This window comes from Clarias gariepinus, chromosome 11 (assembly GCF_024256425.1).
Source record: "Clarias gariepinus isolate MV-2021 ecotype Netherlands chromosome 11, CGAR_prim_01v2, whole genome shotgun sequence".
NCBI lineage: Eukaryota > Metazoa > Chordata > Actinopteri > Siluriformes > Clariidae > Clarias > Clarias gariepinus.
The window spans coordinates 24,679,683-24,704,884 of NC_071110.1; the positions used below are offsets into that span (position 1 = coordinate 24,679,683).

The 25,202-nt window shown below is 37.6% G+C and overlaps 1 protein-coding gene across 4 annotated transcripts in view; it reads left to right on the forward strand.

Moving 5' to 3' along the window:
• arhgef12a (Rho guanine nucleotide exchange factor (GEF) 12a) overlaps positions 1 to 25,202 on the forward strand; it is a 72,738-nt gene that overhangs the window by 40,948 nt on the left and 6,588 nt on the right. For 3 of the 4 annotated variants that reach the window (XM_053507269.1, XM_053507267.1, XM_053507266.1), the window contains exons 10-36: positions 533 to 613; positions 740 to 868; positions 972 to 1,070; positions 1,162 to 1,272; positions 3,079 to 3,177; positions 3,496 to 3,538; positions 4,600 to 4,705; positions 5,860 to 5,997; positions 6,083 to 6,115; positions 6,589 to 6,703; positions 6,794 to 6,896; positions 7,041 to 7,250; positions 13,390 to 13,525; positions 14,659 to 14,694; positions 14,836 to 14,969; positions 15,120 to 15,266; positions 15,364 to 15,449; positions 15,547 to 15,672; positions 17,902 to 18,016; positions 19,760 to 19,860; positions 20,238 to 20,315; positions 23,032 to 23,107; positions 23,222 to 23,389; positions 23,469 to 23,556; positions 23,699 to 23,776; positions 23,880 to 23,959; positions 24,403 to 24,570. In XM_053507269.1, the coding sequence (XP_053363244.1) occupies positions 533 to 613; positions 740 to 868; positions 972 to 1,070; positions 1,162 to 1,272; positions 3,079 to 3,177; positions 3,496 to 3,538; positions 4,600 to 4,705; positions 5,860 to 5,997; positions 6,083 to 6,115; positions 6,589 to 6,703; positions 6,794 to 6,896; positions 7,041 to 7,250; positions 13,390 to 13,525; positions 14,659 to 14,694; positions 14,836 to 14,969; positions 15,120 to 15,266; positions 15,364 to 15,449; positions 15,547 to 15,672; positions 17,902 to 18,016; positions 19,760 to 19,860; positions 20,238 to 20,315; positions 23,032 to 23,107; positions 23,222 to 23,389; positions 23,469 to 23,556; positions 23,699 to 23,776; positions 23,880 to 23,959; positions 24,403 to 24,570 (2,884 nt within the window). The remainder of the gene's footprint in view (positions 1 to 532; positions 614 to 739; positions 869 to 971; positions 1,071 to 1,161; positions 1,273 to 3,078; positions 3,178 to 3,495; positions 3,539 to 4,599; positions 4,706 to 5,859; positions 5,998 to 6,082; positions 6,116 to 6,588; positions 6,704 to 6,793; positions 6,897 to 7,040; positions 7,251 to 13,389; positions 13,526 to 14,658; positions 14,695 to 14,835; positions 14,970 to 15,119; positions 15,267 to 15,363; positions 15,450 to 15,546; positions 15,673 to 17,901; positions 18,017 to 19,759; positions 19,861 to 20,237; positions 20,316 to 23,031; positions 23,108 to 23,221; positions 23,390 to 23,468; positions 23,557 to 23,698; positions 23,777 to 23,879; positions 23,960 to 24,402; positions 24,571 to 25,202) is intronic. The other variant, XM_053507268.1, reaches the window with a different exon arrangement.

Consider the following 25,202-nt stretch of genomic DNA (forward strand, 5'->3'; position numbering starts at 1 on the left):
CACCCTTTTTTTTTCCCTCTTTGATGACGTCCTTTGCTGTGTTGGCCGTGTGGGTTTGTGTTGGCTTTGCTGTTTTGGGACATTGTCTTGTCTTGTTGTGTAACTTGGCAGGCAGAATGTTGTCAGTAGACTTTTGAATTTGTTCGGCTCATACTATTATAAGTTAAATCCCCAATAAATTTTAGTGAGCCAGTTCAACTTGGACAACTAGGAACATTTATCAGTTAAGCGTTCCAATATTTTTGTTCACCTAAAGGACACGATCGAGTTTAAGCGAAAGGTGCCATTCTGAGTTTCCACATCTCGATTCAAATATCATCTTATGTTCATCTTTTGATCTTCAGTGTGTAGGAAAGACAATAACTAACCTTAACTTTTCAGAACTTTCACAGGGTGCACAAACTTAAAGATCTCCAGGGTTGACTAGTTTTACTCCAAAACACGAGGAACAAAGGAACCCAGAGATCACCAGTTTATTGTGATTTGTTTTATTATTCTACTAAGACTGACAGTAACAGTGTTTGTTTTACAGGATGGTCTTCTTCTTGAAGATGGTGAAAGTGCTGGTGTAGTGGATGTGGACCAGGCTAGCTCCGATGGCTTGTGGAGCCCTGTAAGTGCATCTCGTTTAGGAGTACCTCTTCGAATCGTTTTAGATTCAAAGTGAAATTCCATATGTGCGTCTTTGGTCGTGTAATATCATAAATATGTTTAAACGTGGTATTGGGCTGCCTCACAGGCGCTGCATCTCCACCACTCGGCATCTTCTATAACTGTTGCCAGAACAGACTCGAAAAGTCCAAAGAGCACACAACGAAACAGCCTCAACTCATGGTCTTCACCTGAGACTGCAGACACCTCTGACCTGGTAAAACAGAACCTGTCCCCTGATTATTTTATCATAATGAGATTGATTTTCACACAAGTGATGAACTTTCTATGATAAAACTACTCTTTCCTGTCTTGTGCAGGACCTCCATCCCAGCGTGAAAAGTCCCTCCTGTCATCCCTCTCCTCAGATCATGGGAGCCGAGGATGACTACTTTGACTCGGAACATGAGCAGGAGCAGGTACCTTTCAGATCTCAGTTCTTCTCTTGCACCCTTTGTTCAGATTATTTAAAAAATGTTGTTCCTCATCCTGGCTTCTTCTGTGTTATAGGCGAATGTCCAGTGTAACTGTTTCCAGAGTTTGGACCTGCTTAAGAATCGACCTGCGCACCTTGCAGCTTTCCTGTACCATGTGGTGTCCCAGTTTGACCCTGCTCCTGTGGTAATGAGCTTAGTACAACTGTCTTTATTGCATATGTGTTATTACATTTTAGTTATTTTATTAAAATGCATAAATGCTGATCCACTAATCCGTATTGGTCTCTGCTGATTTATTTAGAAAATGCTCTGATGCCAACATCTGATACTAGGAGATGCTGTGTGATATAAGATTACTGTATGTTGTTAATATGAAATTACACTACAACAAAAACGTGACATACAATACAACATAATTTGATATGATGTCTTATAGTGTTTAAAGAGTGTCAATAGTAGAGAGAATGGACTGTAGGCTATCCTGAACCCACAAGAGCAGTCAGGGTGTTCATTAGAAATAAGAAGATGGTGCCACAAGTGTTGGGCATATAATCATATTCAGAAGCCTGGGGCAGTAAAGTGTGCGTCCAAACGAATTTCCAAGCATGGGAGGTCTTAGTGCACAATACTGCTTTCAGGGTCTACACACCAATGGCACATCATTGTAATATGAACTCATCATGAGGTGTTCATTGCCAGCAGCTAACTGTGGTATTGACAACAAGGTCTTATGGCTTATGTATACAGTGAAAATAATGAACTGTATTTTACTTACAGGTGTATGTCCAGTGACGTAAAAATAGTGCTGTGAATCGATAATTTTTAAAAAATTTTATTAATCATAATCATAGTCTGTGATTAATCACGATTAATACAATTTTAAAATACTCTGATGTACTTTTATTATAAATGTGCAATGTTGGAATAAAGAAATGCAAAACAAGCTGGTTAGAGGAAACAGATTATACAGTTTTATAATAACTCTAACATTAACATTTATAAATGTTACATTTAAATCTCTCGAATGGACCCGGCACTGCATTCAGTGGCTGGGGTAGTATGGGGTTTGGCAACCCACTGACAGCGGGGCTCAAACCCGGTAGAGCCCTAGTGCTCCGAGACACCACTTCCACATCTTACATCTAATGTATTCTTGTAAAAATAGTTCCTCTTGAATGTAGCTCAAGCACCCGACTTTGGTTTTATCCAAACTTTTATCTGGAAGCTTTTTATAATGAAACTTGCCTTTTAACAAACCTGGCGATGGCTCCTCAGTCATCTTATTATCCACGCTAAACATGTCATCATCGCTCACAGCCGGGTAACCATGCTGCTATTATGGGAAGCCATCACGGTCAAACTATATATATATATATATATATATATATATATGTATATATATGTATATGTATAACCTGCTAATCTTGACAGCCCTAACACTTTCTCTATTGGAAACCTTCTCTGTTCAAGTAGCCAATGTAACAAGCTAGTGCACTTTAATGGGTGCTATATGAACTGAAATGAATAAACAAAGCTTAATAACTTATTTATGCCCCTTCTATTCTGATATCATGGTTACATAATAGGTAAACAGAAAGTTTCCTAAACTAGGATTAGGATCTTAAATAAAAGAAAGACGGGTGGTCAAAAGGCTTGGTGCTGCAAAAAAATTTAATGTCTGTTCCAGGTGATTGAGCCAAAAAGTTTGGGAGCTTGACTTAATACAAAGTATGTTACCTAATTCGATTTTAGAATTCATAAGGGTCTAAAATCGATAAATATGCAATTCGATTTTGCTTTTAGATCATTTTTATATTTTTTTCTGATCTGTTTACATCTGTGCCTGCCTCTACATTTCACCCTCTAACAACCTACTGTACCTCTTGTATACCTTGTTCCCTCCAGCTTGTGCGTTATTTGTTAAATTAGACAGCTTTTTAGTCGGCCTAATTGAACATAATTGTTTTCATGTCTTATCTCCCATGTTCAGCTTTGCTACCTTTACACTGACCTCTACAAGCAGACCAACTCAAAAGAAACCAGACGCATCTTCATGGACATCTTCACCTTCTTTATTGACAGGGGGGCTGTGAGTAAAAAAAAACAAAAAAAAACGGTTCCACACTTTTTAAAGACCATACATGATATTAAACATGAATAGGGAACATCAGAACATGGTAACATGATAGCTAGTGTACTTGTGTGCTTCTCTGTTGGATATGCATTGGTCCTATGTGACAATGTTGTTTATTACCATGTGTCATTTAATGAAGAGATTAGCAGTAGTCATTCTATCCAGGCTGTTTGTTTTATGTGTAATGTTCTTATGCATGCAGATGCTTCACAGTTAGATAAAATCACTATGCTACTTATTTAACAAGACAATTTCTTTGTTTTTTTTCAACAGAACCTAAAAGTAACTGTGCCTGAATCTATCTCTTCTGAACTCGGTAAGTTTCGCCTTTAATTAGAAGTTCCCTTTTTATAGGTGCAAAATAATGAGCAATGCGTGAATGTATTATAATTAGCTGTTTGACTTAAGTGATATTTCTTCTTCAAGCATTTCTTTCTGGCGAACAATTACTCCCGAGTGGACAGCTTGTGCTGTTATGCACTTAGATGTGTTTAGTTTGCAGTCTGATTTAGCCTCAAATATATAATTTTTTTCTTGTACAAAGCTTGCTGCTCAAATGAATAGCATTTAATTCTTTATGTTAGAAGGTCCCTTCAAATCCAAATTTTACCATGTTTTATTTAGTTCTGTCAATCGATTCAAATTTTATCTAGTTAATCACAGTCATTGTCTGTGATTAATCATAATCAATCAATATTTAAAATAATCAAATTTACTTGTATTATAAACATGCAACATTAAAATAAAATAATGCATGACAAACTGGTTAGAGAAAACAGGTTATGCAGTTTTATAATACTGAATGGCACTGCACGCAGTGGTTGGAAGTATGGCAACCCACTGAAGGCGGGGCTCAAACCCAGATCTGAGTATCTGAAAATCAATAACTTGGAGCCTTAGCCACCTGAGCCACCACATTTAATGTTGTATTGTAAAAATAGTTTTCCTTGAAGGTAGCTCCAGCACAAAACTTTTTGGGTTTTATCCAAACTTTCATCTAGGATCTTTTTATAATTTAACTTGCTTTCCATGTGTGTTAAACAGTAAGTGTAATAATAAAAAGCTTCTAGATGAAAGTTTGGATTAACCCAAATTTGTGTGCTGAAATTACCTTCAAGGGGCACTATTACCTGATAAGGTGACGGATGTTTCCTCAGTCATCTTATTATCCTCATTAAATAAGACATTATCACACAAAGCCGGATAACCATGCTACAATTTGGGGAAGCCATTAGGAACAAAAAAATGGTCATTTATATGCGTAAAAGAATATTTAGTTCAAATTTTTAGATTTATTACATGCATTAGCATGTTAATATTAATAACCTTAGTTTTATTTTAAACGAATGACAATGTGTCAATCTGTGGCGTTTCTAGAACGACGGAGACCAGAGCTGATTCCAGAGGAACTGCACAGACAGTATGTCCAAACAATGCAGGACACACTTCTCCGCGAGGTGAACAGAATTCTAGAGGACTTTAGGTGAGTGTGGTGTTAAGATTGCAAGATAGCATTTAGCTTAGAAACGTATTAATTCATTTTTTCGTGTGTTATGTAATAAACAGAATACTGGGTTATTATTTCCTTTGAGGCTTAGATACTTTTCACAAGGGAGGTGCCTTCTGCCTAATCTTCTGTTCAGATAAAATAAACTGTAATAAATTAATAAACAGTTGTTTGATGAAACATTGGTAGAGAGGAAATAATTGTGTTTATATTGGCACAAGCACATTTTGTTCCTTACAGCAGTTAATGCTTTCTCCTGCCAGTGGCAGCACAGGCAATTATGTTTAGTGAATATAATAAAGTAAAATAATGAGCAGGAATGTTTAACAAAATCTTTAGCAGAAAATATGCTACAAGTCAGTGCGTTGTTTAAGTCTGTAATCCTACTAGCTGCATGTGCTAATGCAGGTGAAAGTTCAAACCTTTTACAATCTCATGAATATTGAAAGTTTTATTGCATCTACAGTACAGATGAGTTTAAAAGTCTTATGGCATTTACAGACTTGCAGTGAAAATGCATATGTATATACAGTGGAGCCTTCGATTGCGAGCATTTAAAGCGTGCTTTATATCAAAACACTCGTATATCAAAGCGAATTCTCTTATAAGAAATAATAAAAACTCAGACAATGTGTTCCACAACCCAAAAATATTTATATAAAAATTATTAATACAATAGAGCCGACAGTTCTGTAAATTATGCCTTTATTGACAACAAAAAGGCATGAAATAGTTACAAAAAAACTAATGACACACATGTGCTCTGCTTACCGCGTTCAGCCTGCTTGTTCTCCGCTCTTTTTAAACATGCAAATCCTTACCATTACTCGCATCTTCACTACAATCACATTTTTTCCATTCTTGTGTTTTATGTGAACTTAAGCTTTTGGCATGTATGCTTATGATTTTATGTATTGCATTGCTGCCACATAATCACCTGCTTAAATTTGCATGGTACGGGTGTTTGCGGCATCCATATTAAGCTTTAAAATATAATAAACCAAAAAATCTTAAATAGGGATTTCATTTCATTAGTATGGTAATAAATTGGCAATTTCAATTCTATGAAGTGTTAAGCTGCATTCTTTTCATTGTTATTAACTTCAGCTTGTCTGTGTATGTTCATGCAGACAGAAACACAGTATGGGCCTGACTTTAGTTGAGGGTGAGCCGTCACATTTGGATATAGAGCAGTTAAAAGACCCCACTGCTCTGGAAAGAGAGAGATCCTGTGCTGAGAGCATCCTCACCAAAATCGATGACATTCTGTAAGAGTCACTTTTTACGTCTCTAAAGGTTAAACATTTTCCTTAAGTCTGCTCTTCCACTTAACCCACCTGTCTTGTGCAACAGGTTGTCTTCACTAGCTGCAGAAGAGGAAAAGTGGTGAGGAAAACCTTTCATGTCCACCTTGCACAACCATTATAAAGACAAGGCATATTATAATGAGCCCGTGGACCATCTGTGCATGTAAATGGGAGAATTTGAATCAGGATCTTAAGTCAAAACTGTTTACTTACATTGAGGATTAAAGCACAAACACTGACACGCAGGGAAACATATGCGAAGTGCCATCTGGATCTAGCAGCAATGATTTGTTGAGAAAGAGTAATGGAGAGTGCAATTGGGACATATGGTTTAGTAAGACAAGAGCTTTATGGAACAGAAGGATGTGGCCACATGGAGGCTTTATGTACATAAGCAACAAGCTTGAAGCTAGCATATGGTGGTGTAAATGAAGACACCTAAACATCAGCATGTTTCAGATTTTCTTATTTGTCGAGCCGGGACTCCCATTCTGGTTCAATATTGTGAAATGAAGAATGTGTTGTGTTAAGGCCTTATTTTCATTCCTGCAGTACCACTATACAATATGTGATCTACATCTACATGAAGCATTTGGGCGTGAGAGGCAAAGAGCAGCGTAACCTGGAGTCCAAACGCGTGCGCATAAATTTCCTGCCCAAGATCAAGGTGGGTTTATGCCACTTTTTTCACTTTTTTTCTGATTTTAACCTCACCTCGACTTTAATTTTGAGGTTTTTGTATTTCGGAAATTCGTAGAAGAGCAGCAAGCTGGAGAAAGAAGTAGAAGAAAAGGTAAAGAAGCCTCGTTTCAATATCTTGGGGCCGCAACGTCGACCAAGTCGCATTGAAACAACGCCTGGTAATATTAATTCCAGTTTCCTGTTTACAATCTCTAACTGATTTATTTTTCTGAAAAAGTCTTTAAGCTAACTACTTGAGACAGAAATGTTTTAAATGAATTAAATTCTCTGCATCATTAGTGTGCCTGTTTGTGTCTAAGCAGTAGGTCGCTCTGTGGATGGAAGCAAGCCAAGACCTCAGAAGCAGCTCTCACAACCAGGGTTGGGAAAGTGTGAGGTGGTAGATGGTGGGCGTTTTTTACGGGGAAGCCAGTCAAGCGAGGGCTCAGACCTCATCCAAAACTCCACAGTCATCAGCAACCTTCCTCCCTATAGCCCTGTCTCAGACAACGCCTTCAAAGACACAGACTTTAGTGAGTACTGCAACACTACAAAAAAGAAATAATAAAATTATTAATAATAAAACTCTCTCTTTATAAGCTTTTAGATAGAGGTTAAAGTTATGATTAAGTCCAGAATGACACTGCTGCCAAAGGTTGTACTGTACAATATTAAATATTTGTTTTGTTCAGAATTAGCTTTTAGCGAAAACTTACCACTTTATTTAACGACATGTATTCTAGCAAGATTTAACAGTTATTGGCAACAAGTCTTCTCTTATGATGGTTGGTGAGATTAGAACAAGAGCAAGGAATTACAAAGTAAGGAAAATGAGACCAATCCTCAATACGAAATCTCTTGAAAGATCTTTTAGAAAATCTGCTGGAGTAAACAGGAAATTAAGAATCTAATCAAAACTGGCCACCTGAATTAAAATCAAAGCTCGGGGATGTTTTAAAGGGCAAACCAACTACAATGTCTTACTGAATGGACCCACGTTAAACCAACGAAACAAGCACACCTTCCGAGAATTCAACTAATTAACAACAATCAATTTTTTGCTTAGTCCTCATTTATTGAGGCAGATTAAAATTTTTATTTATTAAAAATATATTAACCTTTTTGAAGTACAGTAGAACCTCAAATTTAGAGTTCTTACAGCGAAATTTCGCATTGCAAAGTGCAATTTCCCATGTCAAATAATGTACATGCAAATAATCTGTTCCAGCCACCCAAAGGTATTTCCAATGTTAAAATCATATGTTTGCATATAAAAACAATCAGAACATTTAGAAAAGACATAAATGAAGTTAAATATGAAATAAATAGACATTAAACCTACATACATTTAACCATTAAATTCCTCTTGGCACCAGCTGCTTTAAAAACTAAACTGAAAGTGTCTCCCTGTTCTTCTAGCTATTCTATCGTCTTTGCCAGCATTTTTGGGACCCATGGTGCAATGTCTCCAAATGAATCTTGCACAAAATGCGAAGGAAAAAAAAAAAAAATGTAAACTTAGCTGGCCGGCGTCCGGTCTGGCTCGGTTCATTCGCTCGTACAGTATGCCGAAAATGCTTCTTATGCCCAGGCAAATTTCTTGCAAAATTTTTGTTCTTAGGATGGGCTTTTGTTTGCCAAGGTACCACTGTATCAACTTTGAAATTATATGTTTCTATTGGTTGTCAACCGGTTTCTAAAAGTAAAATTAAGCAATATCACATAAGAAAGAGTGAACATGTCACAAGTTTCTCTTTAAAGTTTCTATATCCACTTTTATCTCTTTAGAATATCAGCTAACTTCCATGGTTGAATGCCATAGGGTGTAAAATGGAAAGTGTGTGCGCTATGTGGAATTTAACACACACAAAATAATGTCCATGAATCAGGGGTTAGAGAGGGATTTGGGATTCTGGCTTGTGTTAAAGGTAGTTAGCTTTGTAGCCCTGTTGGATCAGAGGCAATTTGGAACAACTTTTTACTTTTTAGCTTTTACTAAAGAGACAAAGTGATATTTAAAATGACATAAAGTTATCAGATGTGCTTTCTTGCTTAGGTGACTAGTTTGTATATGGGTTTTAGCAAGCAGCTGCTCTCTCATCTGTCCAGTACTGTGGGCTGTGCTGACGGTCTCTCACCCATGCTGGCACCCAACAGTTAGTTTAATATAGTTGAACATCCCAGTGCTGTTACGCTCTGTATCACCACTCATGGATGCCTCTAGTTTACTCTGCCAGAATTTACTGTTGTATAATAAGAACTAATAGCTCATATGTTCATCCATTTTGCTCATGTTTGGAAGAGGCTTGAACCTGGAAACGTTTTCAGTATGGAGAGCATCAGCACATTTCTACTTGTGATTCAGTACCACCATGCAGCACCCAAAAAGTAAGCAAAACTGATGAGCAGGAAATACAGCAACTGCACCATGAAATATGGATTGACATTGGAGATTTCCCTGCTTCTCTTCTCTTGTTTTGTGTAGAGGGAGAAATTCTACAACCAATACATGATTTACTCAGTAAATATAAACACTATCATGTCGGTGTATCACTTGTTATCAGCATGGGAGGAGATGGGAGGTACCGGAGTATCTGTACTTTGTTACTTTACTTTAGTACATATTTCATGTTTCTGTATTTTACTTAAGTAGTTTTATTAAAGGATAGTTTTTACTTTTGCTCCACTCAAAAGTGCAGCAAATATCTGTCCTTTGTGAATGCCTTACCTTTGAGACACCCAGAATAACATAACAGGTGTTTAAAATCATAAGTGGAGCAGAATGGAGACAGTGACAGACACAGACTTTTGATACTTAGGTACATTTGAAGGTGAGTACTTTTACTAGAGTACACATGTAGATGCAGGACTTTTACTTGAGTAATATTTGCCCTAGGGATTTTCTACTTTTAGTACTTCAAGTACAGGATTTGTCTACTTTGCCCTACTTCTATGCTATTAAAAGAAAAAAATCGATAATCTACTGTAACATCTTGATAAATTCCAAATACACTTAGAGTTTTGTGCTGGAAAAAATATTAGTAGCTAGGTAGTTCAGCTTTGCAAATGCAATTTCTCAATAGGAAAATCATTAGGGTATACTTTCTGTTTTAAAAGAAAAAAAAAAACAGAAAAGTTGTCTGCAATATTTAAAGTGAAAAGTCTTCACTGAAAATGATAAAAAGAGCCACGATTGATGCCTCCTGTGAAGTGAGTGATAAGAACTGGGGAAGAGAGAAACCAGAATATCATTTATACACCTTGAAGAGCACTGAAAAACTTTTTTTAGTCAGAAGAGGTTCTTAGCTGAACAAATCACGTATACTGTACCTGCCATTTTTATCATGTCAGTTAACTCGAAGCAAAAACGAAGGGAGAATTACTGCCTATGCCATTTCTATTCAAAATGAATCTTCTGTTGTTATATATGAGGAAGAGGCCACATGTACTGTTTGTTTTTATTCCCTGTTAAAAGTTGTTTTTTTTTCCTTATGTAGTCTTTTTCAAATGTTGGATTGTGATACCTTCACGCCTGACTGATACAGTATTTCAGGGTTTTTCTTCCCAGCTCTTGCAAAGCTTTCGTCAACTGCTTCTGTTTTTCTTGAATGATCTGGAGTGTCTGGTGTCTGGTTCTTAGTGTCCCCCAGTCATTTCTTTCTTTTCAGGACAGTCAGAAATGTCGTATTGGTACAGTAATGCCCATTGATCGTGTGATGACTATGATCAGTTCCCTCTTTTCTCCCAGTTTTAAATGGGCTTGCTTTTCTCCCATAAACAGCTCTTTGTTCTCCATGTTGGTTTTATACTTGTATAGACACAGTGTAGGCTGATTGGCATTTCCACATTCCCATTAGTCTGTGAGTGAGTGTGTGTGTGATTATGTGCTCTGCAATGGATTGGCACCTCGTCCAGGGTGTACACCACCTGCTATCCCGAGTCACGCGGGAAAGGCTCCAGGTTTCCCAGGACAGGATAAATGGTATAGAGTATGAGAGTGTGAGAAAGTAGCAGGGCACACCTGGGAAACAGGAAACATTTATTTGTTGTTATTTCAATATTTTAGATAACATGATTTTAAAAAAAAAAGGTGAAGAAAACATAGCACATTTTAAGTTGGTTAACACATGTATATTCGAGAAATCAAAAGAAGTTATCTTGTATACCTTTTGCGCTGAAATCCAAATGTCTGGCATGCTTTTGCTTTAAAATAAATCCCCCTCTCCATTCTAATACTTTTAGTCAGCACTATATAATGGGTTTGTCATTTATTTTTCTTAATAACTCAGGTAGTCAGATGAACTTCAGAGATATTCCGTCTGGCAGTTTGTGGCTGACTATTTCTACACATTGTTCAGCTATTGTAAATAGCGCAATCTCACCTCCGGTTTCCTCCCACAACCACCTGCATGAGCTTATCTTTTTAAGTCTGACTTGTATGAAAAGCAATACAGAACAGAGTTCAAAGAGCTCTGTGTACATAGTGATTGATTCCACTGAGAACACTGATACTAGCTCTAGGCTATAATAAGCACTGTGTATTGCGTTTGACTTGACAAAACTCTGGGCTTGTGTCAGATAATTCGTATCATCCCTGTACATATGAACTAGCCGAGGCTTTATGGTCGCATTGAGATCTTGCTGAGATGTTGCTTTAGGCCAGGTTTTTATTTGACCCTTAATGCCGCTGGCATTATTCACATAATCTGATCTGTACTTTTTGTACATAGATGGGATGTAAAACTTTGGTAACATACAGCAGCATGGGTTTTTTAAACCAATATAAGAGCTAGCAGTTAATATATTAAAACTTTACACCATTGCTGTCATTGTTATGAGCTGTAAAAAAAATATATGGCTTCAAATTTAAAAGGTCCAATAGAGTACAGCCAGACTATGTTTAAATACCATTTTTACCCCAATTACTGATAATCACAGACTTGAAAAAAGTATTCTTATTTAGCTGTCTACCACAGTATATTGGAATTTAATAATAAATATTCAAAATAAAAATATGAGGGGAAAATTTATTTATAAAAAGATATACTGTATAACCAAATCTGATGAACAGAGCAGGAAGCAACTTGTCAATTAATGAAGTCAGCATCTCATAGGCAGGAACTCAGACATCACTGCGTTTTATCCATGTTGATGATTTGCCAGTCTTTTAGCGCAGCTGTCTTCAGTTCTAGTTTGTTCTTGTCTTCAGTAAAACACATGCTCAGTTGGATGCAGTTTGGGTGATTTACATGGCTTTTGCAGGACATTCCACTTCTTTGTCCAGGTTATTGTCCATCTGCATTATAAAGCCCATCCAACGAGTTTTATCATGAACCATCCAATGAGTTGTGAAGCATTTGGCTGAATTTGGGCAGATAGTTTATCCCCATGAAGTTTAATTTTTTCCTGCAGCTGCACTAGGGTTTGTCACAACAGATCATCTTTTTTAATTTTGGCTCAAGTTTTATCCACATGCTCTTCTTGGATGGAACTCTTCCATTTTTATCTGGGTTGGGGCATTGGCTAGGATGCAGACTGTGCCGTTCACGTGGCAGACAAGAAACCTACCATTGAGCCGTCCATGCGTGAGAAACTATGGCCCTATACGCCTAAGAATTCTCGAAACCTGTTTGTGAAAAAATAATTTGGGGGGACGCAAGATGAGTAAAAGATGGTAACCACATCAAGATGGTTTTGGAAATTTGTGTCTGTCTGTTTGTCTGTGCACCCATCACATAAATACTGTTAATCAGATTTTAATGGTGTTTGCACAGGTGTATTTGGCCGAGCTTGAGGTAACATATGGGCCTTGTTTCCCATGTGCTTATGGGTGTGCAATTTTTATCTACTTAATAAACGCTATCTCACTCCATATAGTTGTCATAAACAGAAAATCAAGCTATAGAGATCAAAAACGTTTTTTTTTTTACCAGACTCTAAACATATTTATATGTCTGCTGTAAAGTTGAGCATTTTTAGTACTGTGGTTTATATAGCAAGCCCCTGGTGGTCATTTAGGGAACTGCATGTTTTGGCACATTACATTTACATGGCATTTGCCCGACACCCTTATCCTGAGCGACTTACATTTTTATCTCATTACATGTGGGGTTAACTTTGGTTACGTTGAAGGCCCTTTGGTAATAAGTGTTATTTTTTCTCCACACTCTTTTCTTTTCCTCATCCTAGTAAAAGTTTATAAGGCATATTAAAAAGTACGGTAACTCCCTCACTGCTTACCTGATTTAGATGTAAATTTCCTCAAACTAAAGATGAAAGCCTGTATTTAATTAATTTCCATTTCAATATTTCTGTGGTAGACAAAGTAAAAATAACACACACTTATGGACCTGAGTGAATAATACTTATACAGACAATTTATACATTTGCATACGGTATTGATTCAGCCATCTCCAAAGGCAGTGAAATAAAAGTGTTCTGAGCTTTGCTTGAGAAAATGTCATTGATGCTGCAGATAGTTTAGAAAAAAGGTATTTGAAATTCAAGCACTGATAAAGTAATACATTTTTGTATTAAAAATGTAAAAGTACAAGCTTTTTTATGTGTATGATTCACAGGGAAATGAATTTGATGTAGCCACACACACACACACACGTATGTTAAGAGTGACAACATGTTTAACATTTTTTGTTGTTGTTGTTTTATTTAAAGGTGTGAACCAGTCATCCGGGCACCAAAGGTTGAGTGATGGTATGCAAGTTGGGGAAGGGCTGGACATGACATACCCCCCATGTGATTACATATCCTACAATGTAGAGCATCTTGATGAGGACAGAGATGGAGACAGGTATACAGCCTGTACACTGTGTGATTTTAGCAGTTTTACAAGATTGTTTCTCGTCACACTGTATGGGACGATCCCCAATATATTTTAACCCAATTGTAAAACATACGGTGCAATAAAATATCAAGTTGTATGATAAAGATCATCTATCAGTGGATCTGCAATTAAAGAAAACGACTAGATTCTGATATCTCATCAATCATGTGATTTCCGTCTGGTCCAGGAAACGGATCAGGGTAAACAGAAATATAGAGCCTGTAATAATAGCAATGTTACTAGAAAAATAAATAAATAAAGTTGCCCTTTTATGCAAAGTGTCCTTTTCAGGTCTTCAGACAAGTCTCCAATGTACATGATTAAAATATATATATGTGTGAGGAGGGGAAAAAAATTACCATTTTTGTATAAGCCAGGCCGTAAACAAGCCAATTAGATTTCCTTCCCTAATGTGATCTCTCCCAAAAAATTGCGCTTCCAGAGGACGAGTGAAATGAAGGGAGTTTTAGGTTTTTAAAAAAAAAAAATGCATTGAATAGTTAAAGAAACTTGTTAAATAAATAGCATAATATGGGACCTTTAAATGTCATTAAAAGGATTTTGGAGTCATTTCTAGAAGCCCTGATTTATTCTCTATTGCTTTCTACGTCTCTTTTTTTTTTTGCCCTGTCAAAGTAGAACTAAGACAAGTCATCTCCTTTGCCACAATTCTTTTAACCCACCGTTGTTTTAAATCTTGTATTGCTGATGGGTTTTACCATTGACACTACAATATTTTTAGAGGTCTCCTGCATTTTGTGTTATCCTTTGCCATCTTCCTGTTGATGGATTTTAGATGAGCGTAGCGGGACTACACACGAGATTTTCATAAAAATATTTCTGACACCGCCAGAACTTAGGTTGCAGTAATCATATCTCATTATGCTTTCCGAAGCCGCCGATTTCGAAGCATGATCAAAGGATTCCTTAAACATATGTGTTTTTTGTCTGTGACGGCAAATCAGGCTGAAAATCATACATTGTAAAGTATTATGCAAAATACAATCGTCCAAACGGATTGAATAAAAGAGTTCAAAGTCTGCTAGATATAACTCAGAGGAATAAGTAGGTTCTTTTTATTTATTTTATTTTTCTTCTAGATTTGTGGATCTAGGCACACCTAAGCTGAGCAGAAGGTATTTCTGCCGCATGCCCTTTTTCTATGTCAACATTTAATCTTTGACTTTGATGCACTGTACTGAGCTGTCAGACAGTTTTTGATGAGCACCTCTGTTGTTAGTTAACTCTTTCTTGTTCTCTGTGTATCTATCTCTCAGGCTGGAGGAGGCACTGAGTGAGGATGATGGTGTTTACTCTGACATGGATCCCCCAAACTGGCAGCAACTTGTAAAGATGGAGGTTCTGGCTGAACTGACACCCCAGGAGATCAAGAGACAAGAAGTTATTAATGGTATGATAACGCAATATTATCTTAACATAGCGCTGATTTAAGGAAAGTTTTAAAACGCACTGCATTTATATTCATATGTTTTTTTTAAACCATAAAAACTACCTTTCAGAATAAGGAAGTGTTAACATATACATCGTTTTATTGTCTCAGAGCTTTTCTACACAGAGCGCGCACACATGCGCATGCTGAAAGTCCTGGACAATGTCTTCTACCAAAAGCTGACCCGTGACAACATATTACCACCTGCCGATATTAAAACCATCTTCAGCAACCTGGAGGAGATCATCCAGCTCCATGGTACCAAGCACGCCTGCTATACAGTACGACTACATTTATCCTCCAATTTATCTTCTCTCATTCCATTTTCCATACCATCTTCTTCACTTTACTCCAGGGACGATTTCCGAGAAGATGGCAGCAATACGCAAGAGGAATGAAACGTCAGTGGTTGGCCAAATTGGAGATGATTTGCTGTCTTGGGTAAGTGCAGGGGTTTAACAAGGAGTGGAAAGTGTGAAAGGAGCTTCACCGCTGACCCAATCTGTCCTATTAAGCCCTGCTTGAATTTCTTATTTAGTTCAGCCGAGAAGAGGAGGAAAAGATGAAGCATGCTGTAGGCACCTTTTGCAGCAACCAGCCCTTTGCTCTGGAGCTCATCAAGAGCCGACAAAAGAAGGACCAGCGCTTCCTCAGCTTCATGCATGTAAGGGCAACATGCACACACACTATATGTTCACACACCATCATCATCACCAGGCATCATCACTTGTTGACACGGTGGGTTGTAAATAAGCCAAAGGATATTTACCCTATAGGCAGCATGGCGGTGCAGCAGGTAGCCGCCTCACAGCTCCAGGGTTGCATTAAGACTCTGTTTGATTTGCATTGAGACCAAGAATACCAATTTTTGTTCTTGCTGTCAGGCTATTTTTGATGGAAATGAAAAAAGCTAGAACCTTTGCTTGACATTTGCATATGGCCGGCTGGAAAACTTTTTTTTTCCTCTCTCTCTGCCGCCTTATTTGTTTTGAATCTAAACCTCCTGCAAGCTTCTTGACTGACAGTTCGTTCACAAAGTGTTTTTTCCAAAAACTTTTTCCTTTTTTTTTTTTTTCTGGTGACAGGAAGAATGTGAGTTCTGTAGTGGGGTATATGTGTGTGAACTGTTTGTAATTTAAGCACTATGCCTGTTGAAGAGTTCAAGGGGATGCTCGTGTGGAAGATTCAGCCACATATTCTTGACAATTTCATTGCGTGGTGTTTTCTTTCCAAAGCTGGTTTTGATCATTTGCCAGACAGACCAAAGTCAAAAACACACTTTATATTCCATGTCCTGCTATATATGTAACAAAGAATTTTACAAAAAAAAAATTTTAATCTTTAAGCAGTAAAATTATAGACATTCTTACCCAGTTTTCGGGAAAAAAAATCAATTAGTTTCCCTGTTGTATAAATATGCAAATACAATTCTTTTGTAATCCACTTTCAGCTGTCCAGTTTGAGTAAGCCTATGTTCTCTGTAGTAGTAGAAACGAGTCGCAGAACAAGTCGTAGATTTCTGCTGCTACAGTCCTGTGTCAAAGTTATATCAAGATCTGACCTTACGATGCTCATTGAAATGCAAATAACAAAACAAAAAATAATCTCAGACCCTACAGGCCTCATTGAGCATGTTAAATGTCCATGATGGTACAATTAGAAGACGACTGAACAAGTACAGTTAGTTTGGAAGGGTTGCCAGGAGAAACCTCTTCTGTCTAAAAAGAACATTGTGGCACAACTGAGGTTCTCATAACTGCACCCGAACAAACCACAGGACTTCTGGAACAATGTCCTATGGACTGATGAGACCAAAGTGGAGCTGTTTGGCCCTAATGCTTAGTGTCATGTTTGGCAAAATCAAACACAACTTTACAGCACAAACACCTTATACCCACCGTCAAGCATGGTAGTGGAAGTGAGATGATTTGGGATGATTTTGTAAGCCTTGAAATCTTGGCACCTTGCAATTGGGTAATTAAGTATTGCCCATGTCCCCATCCCCCCCCCCCCCCCCTTTTTTTTCTTTCTTCTTTTTAATTTTTGTTAATTGAATTATGGCATGGTGAAAAAAGTTATATCTTGTTTGCCTAATACTAAGATACTGATTATAACAGTATGTTTTTTTACACAGGGACACAAAGAATTAAATGAAAGGTTACTGCGTTTTACACATAACTATAACTGACAGGAGTGGAGTTTAATTCGGTCCTCTGCTTTCGTAACCTATGTGCCTGAAGGTTTGCCTCGATGTGTTCTCTGAAATAATTTTCTGCTCATTCTGAATGAGTGATTATTTCAGTTACTGTAGCCTGTAGTCACCTTCAACCAGTCTGATTGTTCTCTGATCAACAAGTAAACTATACAAGTACAAAACTATACCAGTAAACTAGATTACCAGTAAACTCTGGTAATCATATACAGTACATTCGCTTTTTAAAATGACTCATTTTTATAATGACATATACTGTATATATATATTTGTTGGGAACATTAAGCTTAACATTAACATCAAGTGATGAATTGATTATGAAACATTAAGCTCTGGACCTGTCTCTGTATGACTTTATACATTAAATAATTTGGAGAATTATACATGGAGCTGGTGTATGGATTTATATTAAACTGGCCAGAGGGTAAATGTCAAAGCTTAAAAATGTCAATCGCTGCATCTGTTTATATGTTCAGTTTATATTTCAGTTTATATGAACATATTACAAGCGGAGAGTAGAGGTAACCATCTTCCACTGGAGAAATCACTTTCAAATGAATTCTGACAGAAAGATAAGAAATGACTTTATTTTTGAGGCACTGTTAGGTGTGACTTGTGTCATCTACTAGCCTTGTTTTTCAGACCTAGGAGCTGAAGCTGCTATTTTTTGTCTGTGTGCAGGAGGCAGAGAGTAATCGGATGTGCCGGAGGCTGCAGCTGAAGGACATCATCCCTGCCGAGATGCAAAGACTCACCAAGTATCCGTTACTGCTGGAGAACATCGCCAAGTACACCGGTACCACCTACATAAATATGTAATGGGGCGTCCAAGTCAAACTAGGTCTTTCGATTGTGCAAAATAAAGTTATGAAAGGAAAAACTACTTTTATTTATCTCTAATCCCCTGACACACTAATGCACTAATGCTTGGATACCATCAAGGTAGAACATTTTCTCAGTATGCCGGAGCCATGTTCGGACTGTCTGCTTCAGGTTTGAACCGCTGGCCTCGCAGCTCCTTTAACGGCCCACACATGTGGAAATGGCTTGGAGCGAGGTCAGGACTGGTCAGGCGAGGCAAGTGCTATACGTGAATAATAGTGTGTACAGTTCCTACTGTATACTGTAAGTTATCGACAAGTTATCTGTCAGTGCGTCACAAAGGGACCAACAATAGTGGGCTCACATCAGTGTTTTACTTTGGCTAAGAGTCTTATCTCTGTACTGCCACCATCACTGTATCTTTAGGCTTTTGTAAATGTAAATCAGTTTTACATCACAAAATCTTCATTCAAGGGAAATGTCATCACAAGTCCCAGTTTGAACGTCCCTCATATTGGTATGCAATTACATGCAGTACCGTTTAAAAAATTTTGGATCAATTACAAATTTCTTTGTTTTCCAATGAAAAATATATTTTCATGAAATGCAACAACAATTTTATCCACTTCACAAACAATCGCAGTTAGCCGGAATTCTGACTGTAAAGTGGCCAGCACTGAACTCTATTGAGCTGTTATGGGAGCAGCTTGACCGTATGGTACGGAAAAAGACTCCATCACCCTGTCAATCTTGTGGGAGATACTCCAGAAAGCAGGGGGTGAAATCTCATCAGATTATCTTGAATAGTTGACAGCTAGAACGTCTGCCAGGCTGTAAATGCTGCGAAAGGTGTTTTCTTTTTGATGAAAGCAAAGTTTAAAGAACACATTCATCATTTCAATCAAAATCATTATTTATAACTCTAACGACGTCAGAGCAAAAAAAAGAATGATGTTCTCATTTACAGTACATAATAATTATTTGGAATAATTGACATGATCCCAAAAGTAATCCCAAACTTTTAAGCTGTTGTGTACATTCATCACACGTATAGTATCATATCATACATAGAAACACTCATTCTTACTTAAAATACACATTTTCCTAAAAATATCGTATTTAATTTCTCACTTGCACAGATATGCAATCATTTCCCGCACATACATGAATATAAATGAACTCATTTCGATGCAGCTACATACCCCTCTGTGTACAGTGCTATCTCTATGTGTATGGTGTGAGGCATTTAGAGAAGTGAGTGATAGCTCTGTCCTTCTTCTGGCCTCCTCCTCTCTTTTGACCGCCAGCAGTGGAAAGGGCTGCCAGAGGAGCGGCTCACCCCAGACACAACTCAGCCTTTTCCAGCACAGCTCTCAGTAATGAGGCTTATTTAGTGCTTGTGTTGGCTGTTAGCCAGGCAATTTCAAATCGCAAATAGGCTGTTTTTAGATTATTAATTCAGAATTAACCTAAAGAGGCTGTTTTCGGAGCATTTTAACTGGCCCGCTTGCATTCAGAAAGAGCCACAATAACCTTAACGTAAAATTTGCAATTAAGAGATACTAATGCTGTCTCATTTGTCTAAGCCTGGGGATGATCTCAGTTCAGGCAATCTGTTTCTAAGCTAGCGAGAGAGAAAAATTAGCCACTTGGCAGGCCTGGTGATTCTTAAAAAAAAAGAATTCTCCTTTGTGTCCATCTATCCATCTGTCTGCAGGTGATCCAGAGGAGAAAGACAAGGTGAGGAAAGCAGCTGACTGCTGTCGTAAGATCCTCAACCATGTGAACCAAGCAGTGAAGGAGTCCGAGAATAAACAGGTAATCACTTTGATTTTATTGAGCTGTGGTCCTTTTTTATAAAAGCTAAGCAAACATCACTAGGTTAACTCTGAAGTGCCATTTGGGCCTCTGCTCTTATTTTAGCAAACACATATTTCATTTTTCAGACCTGTCAAATTCTTCTCTCAAATGCATTATGATGAGCCAGAGCCGCCCAAAATTAAGGGAGGGCAAATAATCAAAGCATTTAAGACCTTTTTGCATTATAGTACACTACATATATCCTAACTGTATACATAAATATAATGTGTAGTTTTTTTGTTTTAATTTTTGCTTTCTTTAATTCCCCATTCCATGTATTATCCATCCACTGGTGAAATATTTGTGAAATCTGTGTGATGTTATGAATTATTCAGCATCTGGAGGACTACCAGAGACGCCTGGACCTCTCCTCTCTGAAGCAGAGTGAGAATCCACTCATTTCCGAGTTTAAGGTTAGCCTTGTTAAAGTGTGTTTGGTTTAAGTCCATAGTATTGATATTAATCCAGACCTGCCAACCTTCATACATTTTTCATAGCCACATTTTCCCACCAGAGTTACATATAAAACATACCAAAAAGAGGGCTCTTCCCAAGAAAACGGCAAATGATGACATGAAATTACTCTGAGTGTTTCGTATTTTGCAAAATTATACATTTTTTTCATTTATTGTCCAGTATTTCTCCCCATAAATTATTATTTTCAATCACAGCGATGCCAAAACCATCTCTGGCCAGGACCCAAAGGAACAAAATTAGCCATGCAAGTGTGAGTTTTTCATCTGCGGCATTTATGAGATCATATACAGTACGTAAAAGAGGATGGATGCAGTAGCTCTTTCCTTCAAGTGTGTTATGTTGTCTTGTGATGCAGCATAAGTAGTATTTTAAGAAAAAAGGTGCTTGTGGTTGGTTTTGACTAAAGACTAATGCATGCATGATGTCATCCTTCACTCTCTTTGTTTGGTAGCTGCGATATGTTAGGAAAACTTGTCATTGCTGTAAACCAAATTAGAGAAAAAGTTTTGCAGGAGGAGTTGGAGTTACTTCTGTTTCTTAAGTGATGCACCAACATGTCCTTTCCAATTCTTTCTAATGTTAATTAGACTAATTAGACTACTTTAAGTTAATTAGACTAATTAAAAATTATCTTCAAAAGTAAAGAACAAAATAAAATTTTCTTTAGGGTTGGCAGGTCTGTTGTGAACATAGTAGAATAAAGCCTTGTATATTTATACAAGAATATACTATCTATACAGTGCATCTTGAAAAAGTAAGAATATCTCTATATATAGAGGCTTTTTTTGTTGTTTTGATAAGTATGGCTTATAGCTGATGAAAATCAAAAATTCAGTATCTCCAAATTTAAAAAGATATCATAAGATCAATCAAAAACAATTACAATACAGAAATGTCCAATAAAGTATGTTCATTTATACATTCAGTACTTGGTTTTTGCTTCTATAGCATAACTTACTGCATCACTATTGCATGTCATGGAGGCGATCAGTCCGTGGCACTGATAAAATACTATTGAAGACCAGGTTGCTTTTATTTTTGGGTCGAGTTCTCATCTTTCTCTTGCCCATACTACATAGATTTTTTTATAGGGTTCAGGTCTAATAGAATCAGTAATATCATGGTCAGCACATCAGTTAGTAATAGTTTCGGCACTGTAGGCAGGTGCTAAGGCATGTTGGAAATCTGCATTGGCCTAAAGCTTGTCAGCAGACAGGAGCATGAAGTGCTCTAAAATTTGCAGACCAACACCGTCAGATGACATGTCACCCCAAATCGACAAAATTACACACTGGACTTTAAGAAACTGGGATTCTGTGCTTCTCCACTCTTCCTCCAGATTTTGGAATCTTAATTATCAAGTGAAGTGCAAAGTTAACTTTCATCTGAAAAGAGGACTATAGACCACTAAGCAACGGTAGACATTGTCTCTGGTTCAGGAGTCTCATGTATTCAATGTTTTTTGGCAAATACCTGAAGATGTCTGTGCATGGTGGCTCTTAATGCACTGACTCCAGCCTCTCAATCAAAGCTGTCTCAAACTCCTTAATCAACTTTAATTGGCAATCTGCTTAAGACTGCAGCCATTCTTGTTGCTTGTGCAGCTTTTTCTACCGCGCTCTTTCCTTACTGTCAACTTTACATTAGTATGCTTTGATACAGCTTTTTGCGAACAGTCAGCCCTTCCAGCAATGAATTCTCTGGCCTAATGTCCTCCTGGGGGATGTCGATGACTGTCTTCTGGAAAAATGTCAAGTCAGCAATCTTCCCAATGCATGTTGTAAGGGCCATATTTCATTCTTTAATTTGTTGTTGTGTTTATTTTATTTCAATTTATTGGGTAAGCATTAAGACTGTTAGTAAACCAGTAAGCATTAAGTCTATTAAGTGTATTAGTTAAGCATTTAGTATTATACTCGTAAGTTGTATTGTGACATCATTTCATAAGTTGTTCTGTGACATCATCCCACAGTTGTGTAGCTGCATGTCTATCACGCACGTTAGTTGTTCAGTTGCTGTTAAGACATGGAAGGATACGGAAAGGTTTGGAGTACACAAGCTTTTGACCGTGAGCCACGTGAGACTGTAAGCTAAAAGATACAGTAAAATAAGTTGTTGTAACTGTAATCTACTGAAGCTACAGAACACAGCAAACGACTTGTCGTGACTACAGTGGATTTATGCAAGAAACTGTAACAACTGTTGTACTTTGATGTTGAAAATAAAACAAGAGACAAAGAAATCAACGAACGCCTGAAGTCGTGAGTGACACTGTGTAACAAGAAAGACACGTGTCAGAACTTGTGAATAACATGCACGAACACATGTACTGAACTAGACCAAGAAATAGATGGTATTTATACAGTATGGGCTGTAATTGAACTCAAACTCTAAATTGAATGTTGTAATATTTTAACATTATTAGAAAAAAAGGACTAGATTTTTTTTTATGGGATATAAGCTGTAAACATCAAAAACAAAAAAGGCTTGAAATATTTCACTTTCCTTGCATTGATTCTAAAATGTGATTTTCACATTTTAAATGAAATTATGAAAGAAAATTAACATTTTCATTATAATAAAATTGTTCAGATGCACTGTATATGTGTGTACATAGAAAGAAACTATTCATAACTAAATCTTATCTTTCAGACTTTAGATCTTACCAAGAACAAGTTGATTCATGAAGGTCCACTCACCTGGAAACTGAATAAAGACAAGACTGTTGGTAGGGCAACAGAAGAGATCATTATTGCACACTATTTCTGATGATGGCTGTATTTAGGACGTGCTGTATGTAATATTCAATGACTCGATTTGGGCATGTGTTTGTTTCTGTTAGAGTTATACACACTGCTCCTTGAGGACATCCTAGTGCTGTTACAGAAGCAAGACGAGAGGCTCATTCTGAAATGCCACAGTAAAAACCGTGCAGGCTCGGCTGACGTGCAGCACATCTTCAGCCCTGTCATCAAGCTCAATACTGTACTGGTGCGATCAGTGGCCACAGGTACGCTCTTATACATGCACACACACACATACAATAAAGTGGGAAATGGTGTCAATTAACACTGGCCTTTCATAACCAGACAATAGATCCTTCTTTGTGCTCTCCATGTCGGATAACGGAGCTCAGATCTATGAACTGATGGCCCAAACAGTGTCTGAACAAAGAATGTAAGTGCTGAGCGTCCCATTTGTCCACTAATTAAATTTTTTTTGTTTTTGTCTCCGTTTTTATTTTCATCTTGTTTCTATCAATTTAATTACTCAACAGCACCTCTTATTTCTATTCTTTGATTAATTCTTCCTCCCTTAGATGGCAGAGGCATATCATTCAGCGAGCAGAGGCAATGAAGTCCAGGCCACATGGCATCATTCCCCTGCCTCAGCCTTCGTAAGTTCACTTTCTTTCTCCTCTCGACTCCAAGCAACTCAGATGTTTCATGCTTCACTCCCAATTTAAATATATATTTACATTGAATTTTAACTTTTCTTAGAGGGGAGAGAAAGGGCATTGAAGTTGGTAAACTTGCCAAATCTCCAGAGCGTGAATGTACTAGCAGTGTTGAGGTCTCAGGTAGGTGTAGCTTCTTGTGTCTTTCTATTGATGCCAGTGTATATGGCATTAATAAAAATGATTGTGTGTGTATATATATATAATATAAAAGACTCGTTGCAAGTTATCGCAAACGCTTGATTGCAGTTATTGCTGATAAGGGTGGCCCAACCAGTTATTAGGTTCAGGGGGCAATTTTTTCACACAGGGCCATGTACAGTAGGTTTGGATTTTTTTTCTCCCTAAATAATAAAAACCATCATTTAAAAACTGCATTTTGTGTTCACTTGTGTTATCTTTGACTAATAGTTAAATGTGTTTGATGATCAGAAACATTTTGTGTGACAAACATGCAAAAGAATAAGAAATCAGGAAGGGGGCAAATAGTTTTTCACACCACTGTATATATACAATAAATATATTGTACCAGTCACTGTGTGTGTGTCTGGACGTGGTGCTTTCAGGTAAAGCCTGTGATGCAGTGTCTGATCATGCCTCCAACAATGAGGAGCAAGAGCAAGCTCAAGCACATGGCCATGACGAAAGCTCATATCCAGGGCCAGAGCTGCTGGGAGGCTGTGACGCAGAGTCTCCATCCTCTTCCTATAGAGCTAATGAAGCTCTGAAAACCTGTGAGTAACACATTCCTGCACTGGTAGACACTCAATAGGTCTGACATTCTTGCGGAAAGTTTGACCAGTCCTACCCACATCCAGAAAAAGTTCAGTTTATGCACACACACACACACACACACTAAAAGCGAGAGAGAGTGTGTGAGAACCGGCACGGTGTCAAATTATGCGAGCGCACACATAACGACAGGCTAAGGGGAATTTTTTATTTTTTTTAACCCTCTAATGAGACTTTCTTTTGCTTTACACGCGTGCACACACGTGTTATAAGAAAGGGTACATGCGCGCTGTACACATGCACTTACAGACACAAAATTAAATATGTTTTACACACACACGCACACGTGATCACAGTGTTATAGTAAACAGTACACGCGTGCACGAATGTTGATTATACCAGTAAGAGATGCGCATTAAGACCCAGCAGGGGAGACGATTACCCACAATTCCGCAGCGCAATAGAGAGGAAAAAAATTGGCTCCGTTGTGATCACGTGACGCTCTGCGTCAAAACAAGAAGTGTATGCCTGATACATGATACTTGCTACTCGTAAACCGAACCTTGCTCGTTTTTTAAGTCAAAATTTATTAAAAATCTTTGCTCTTATTACGGAACACTCGCATACCACGTCA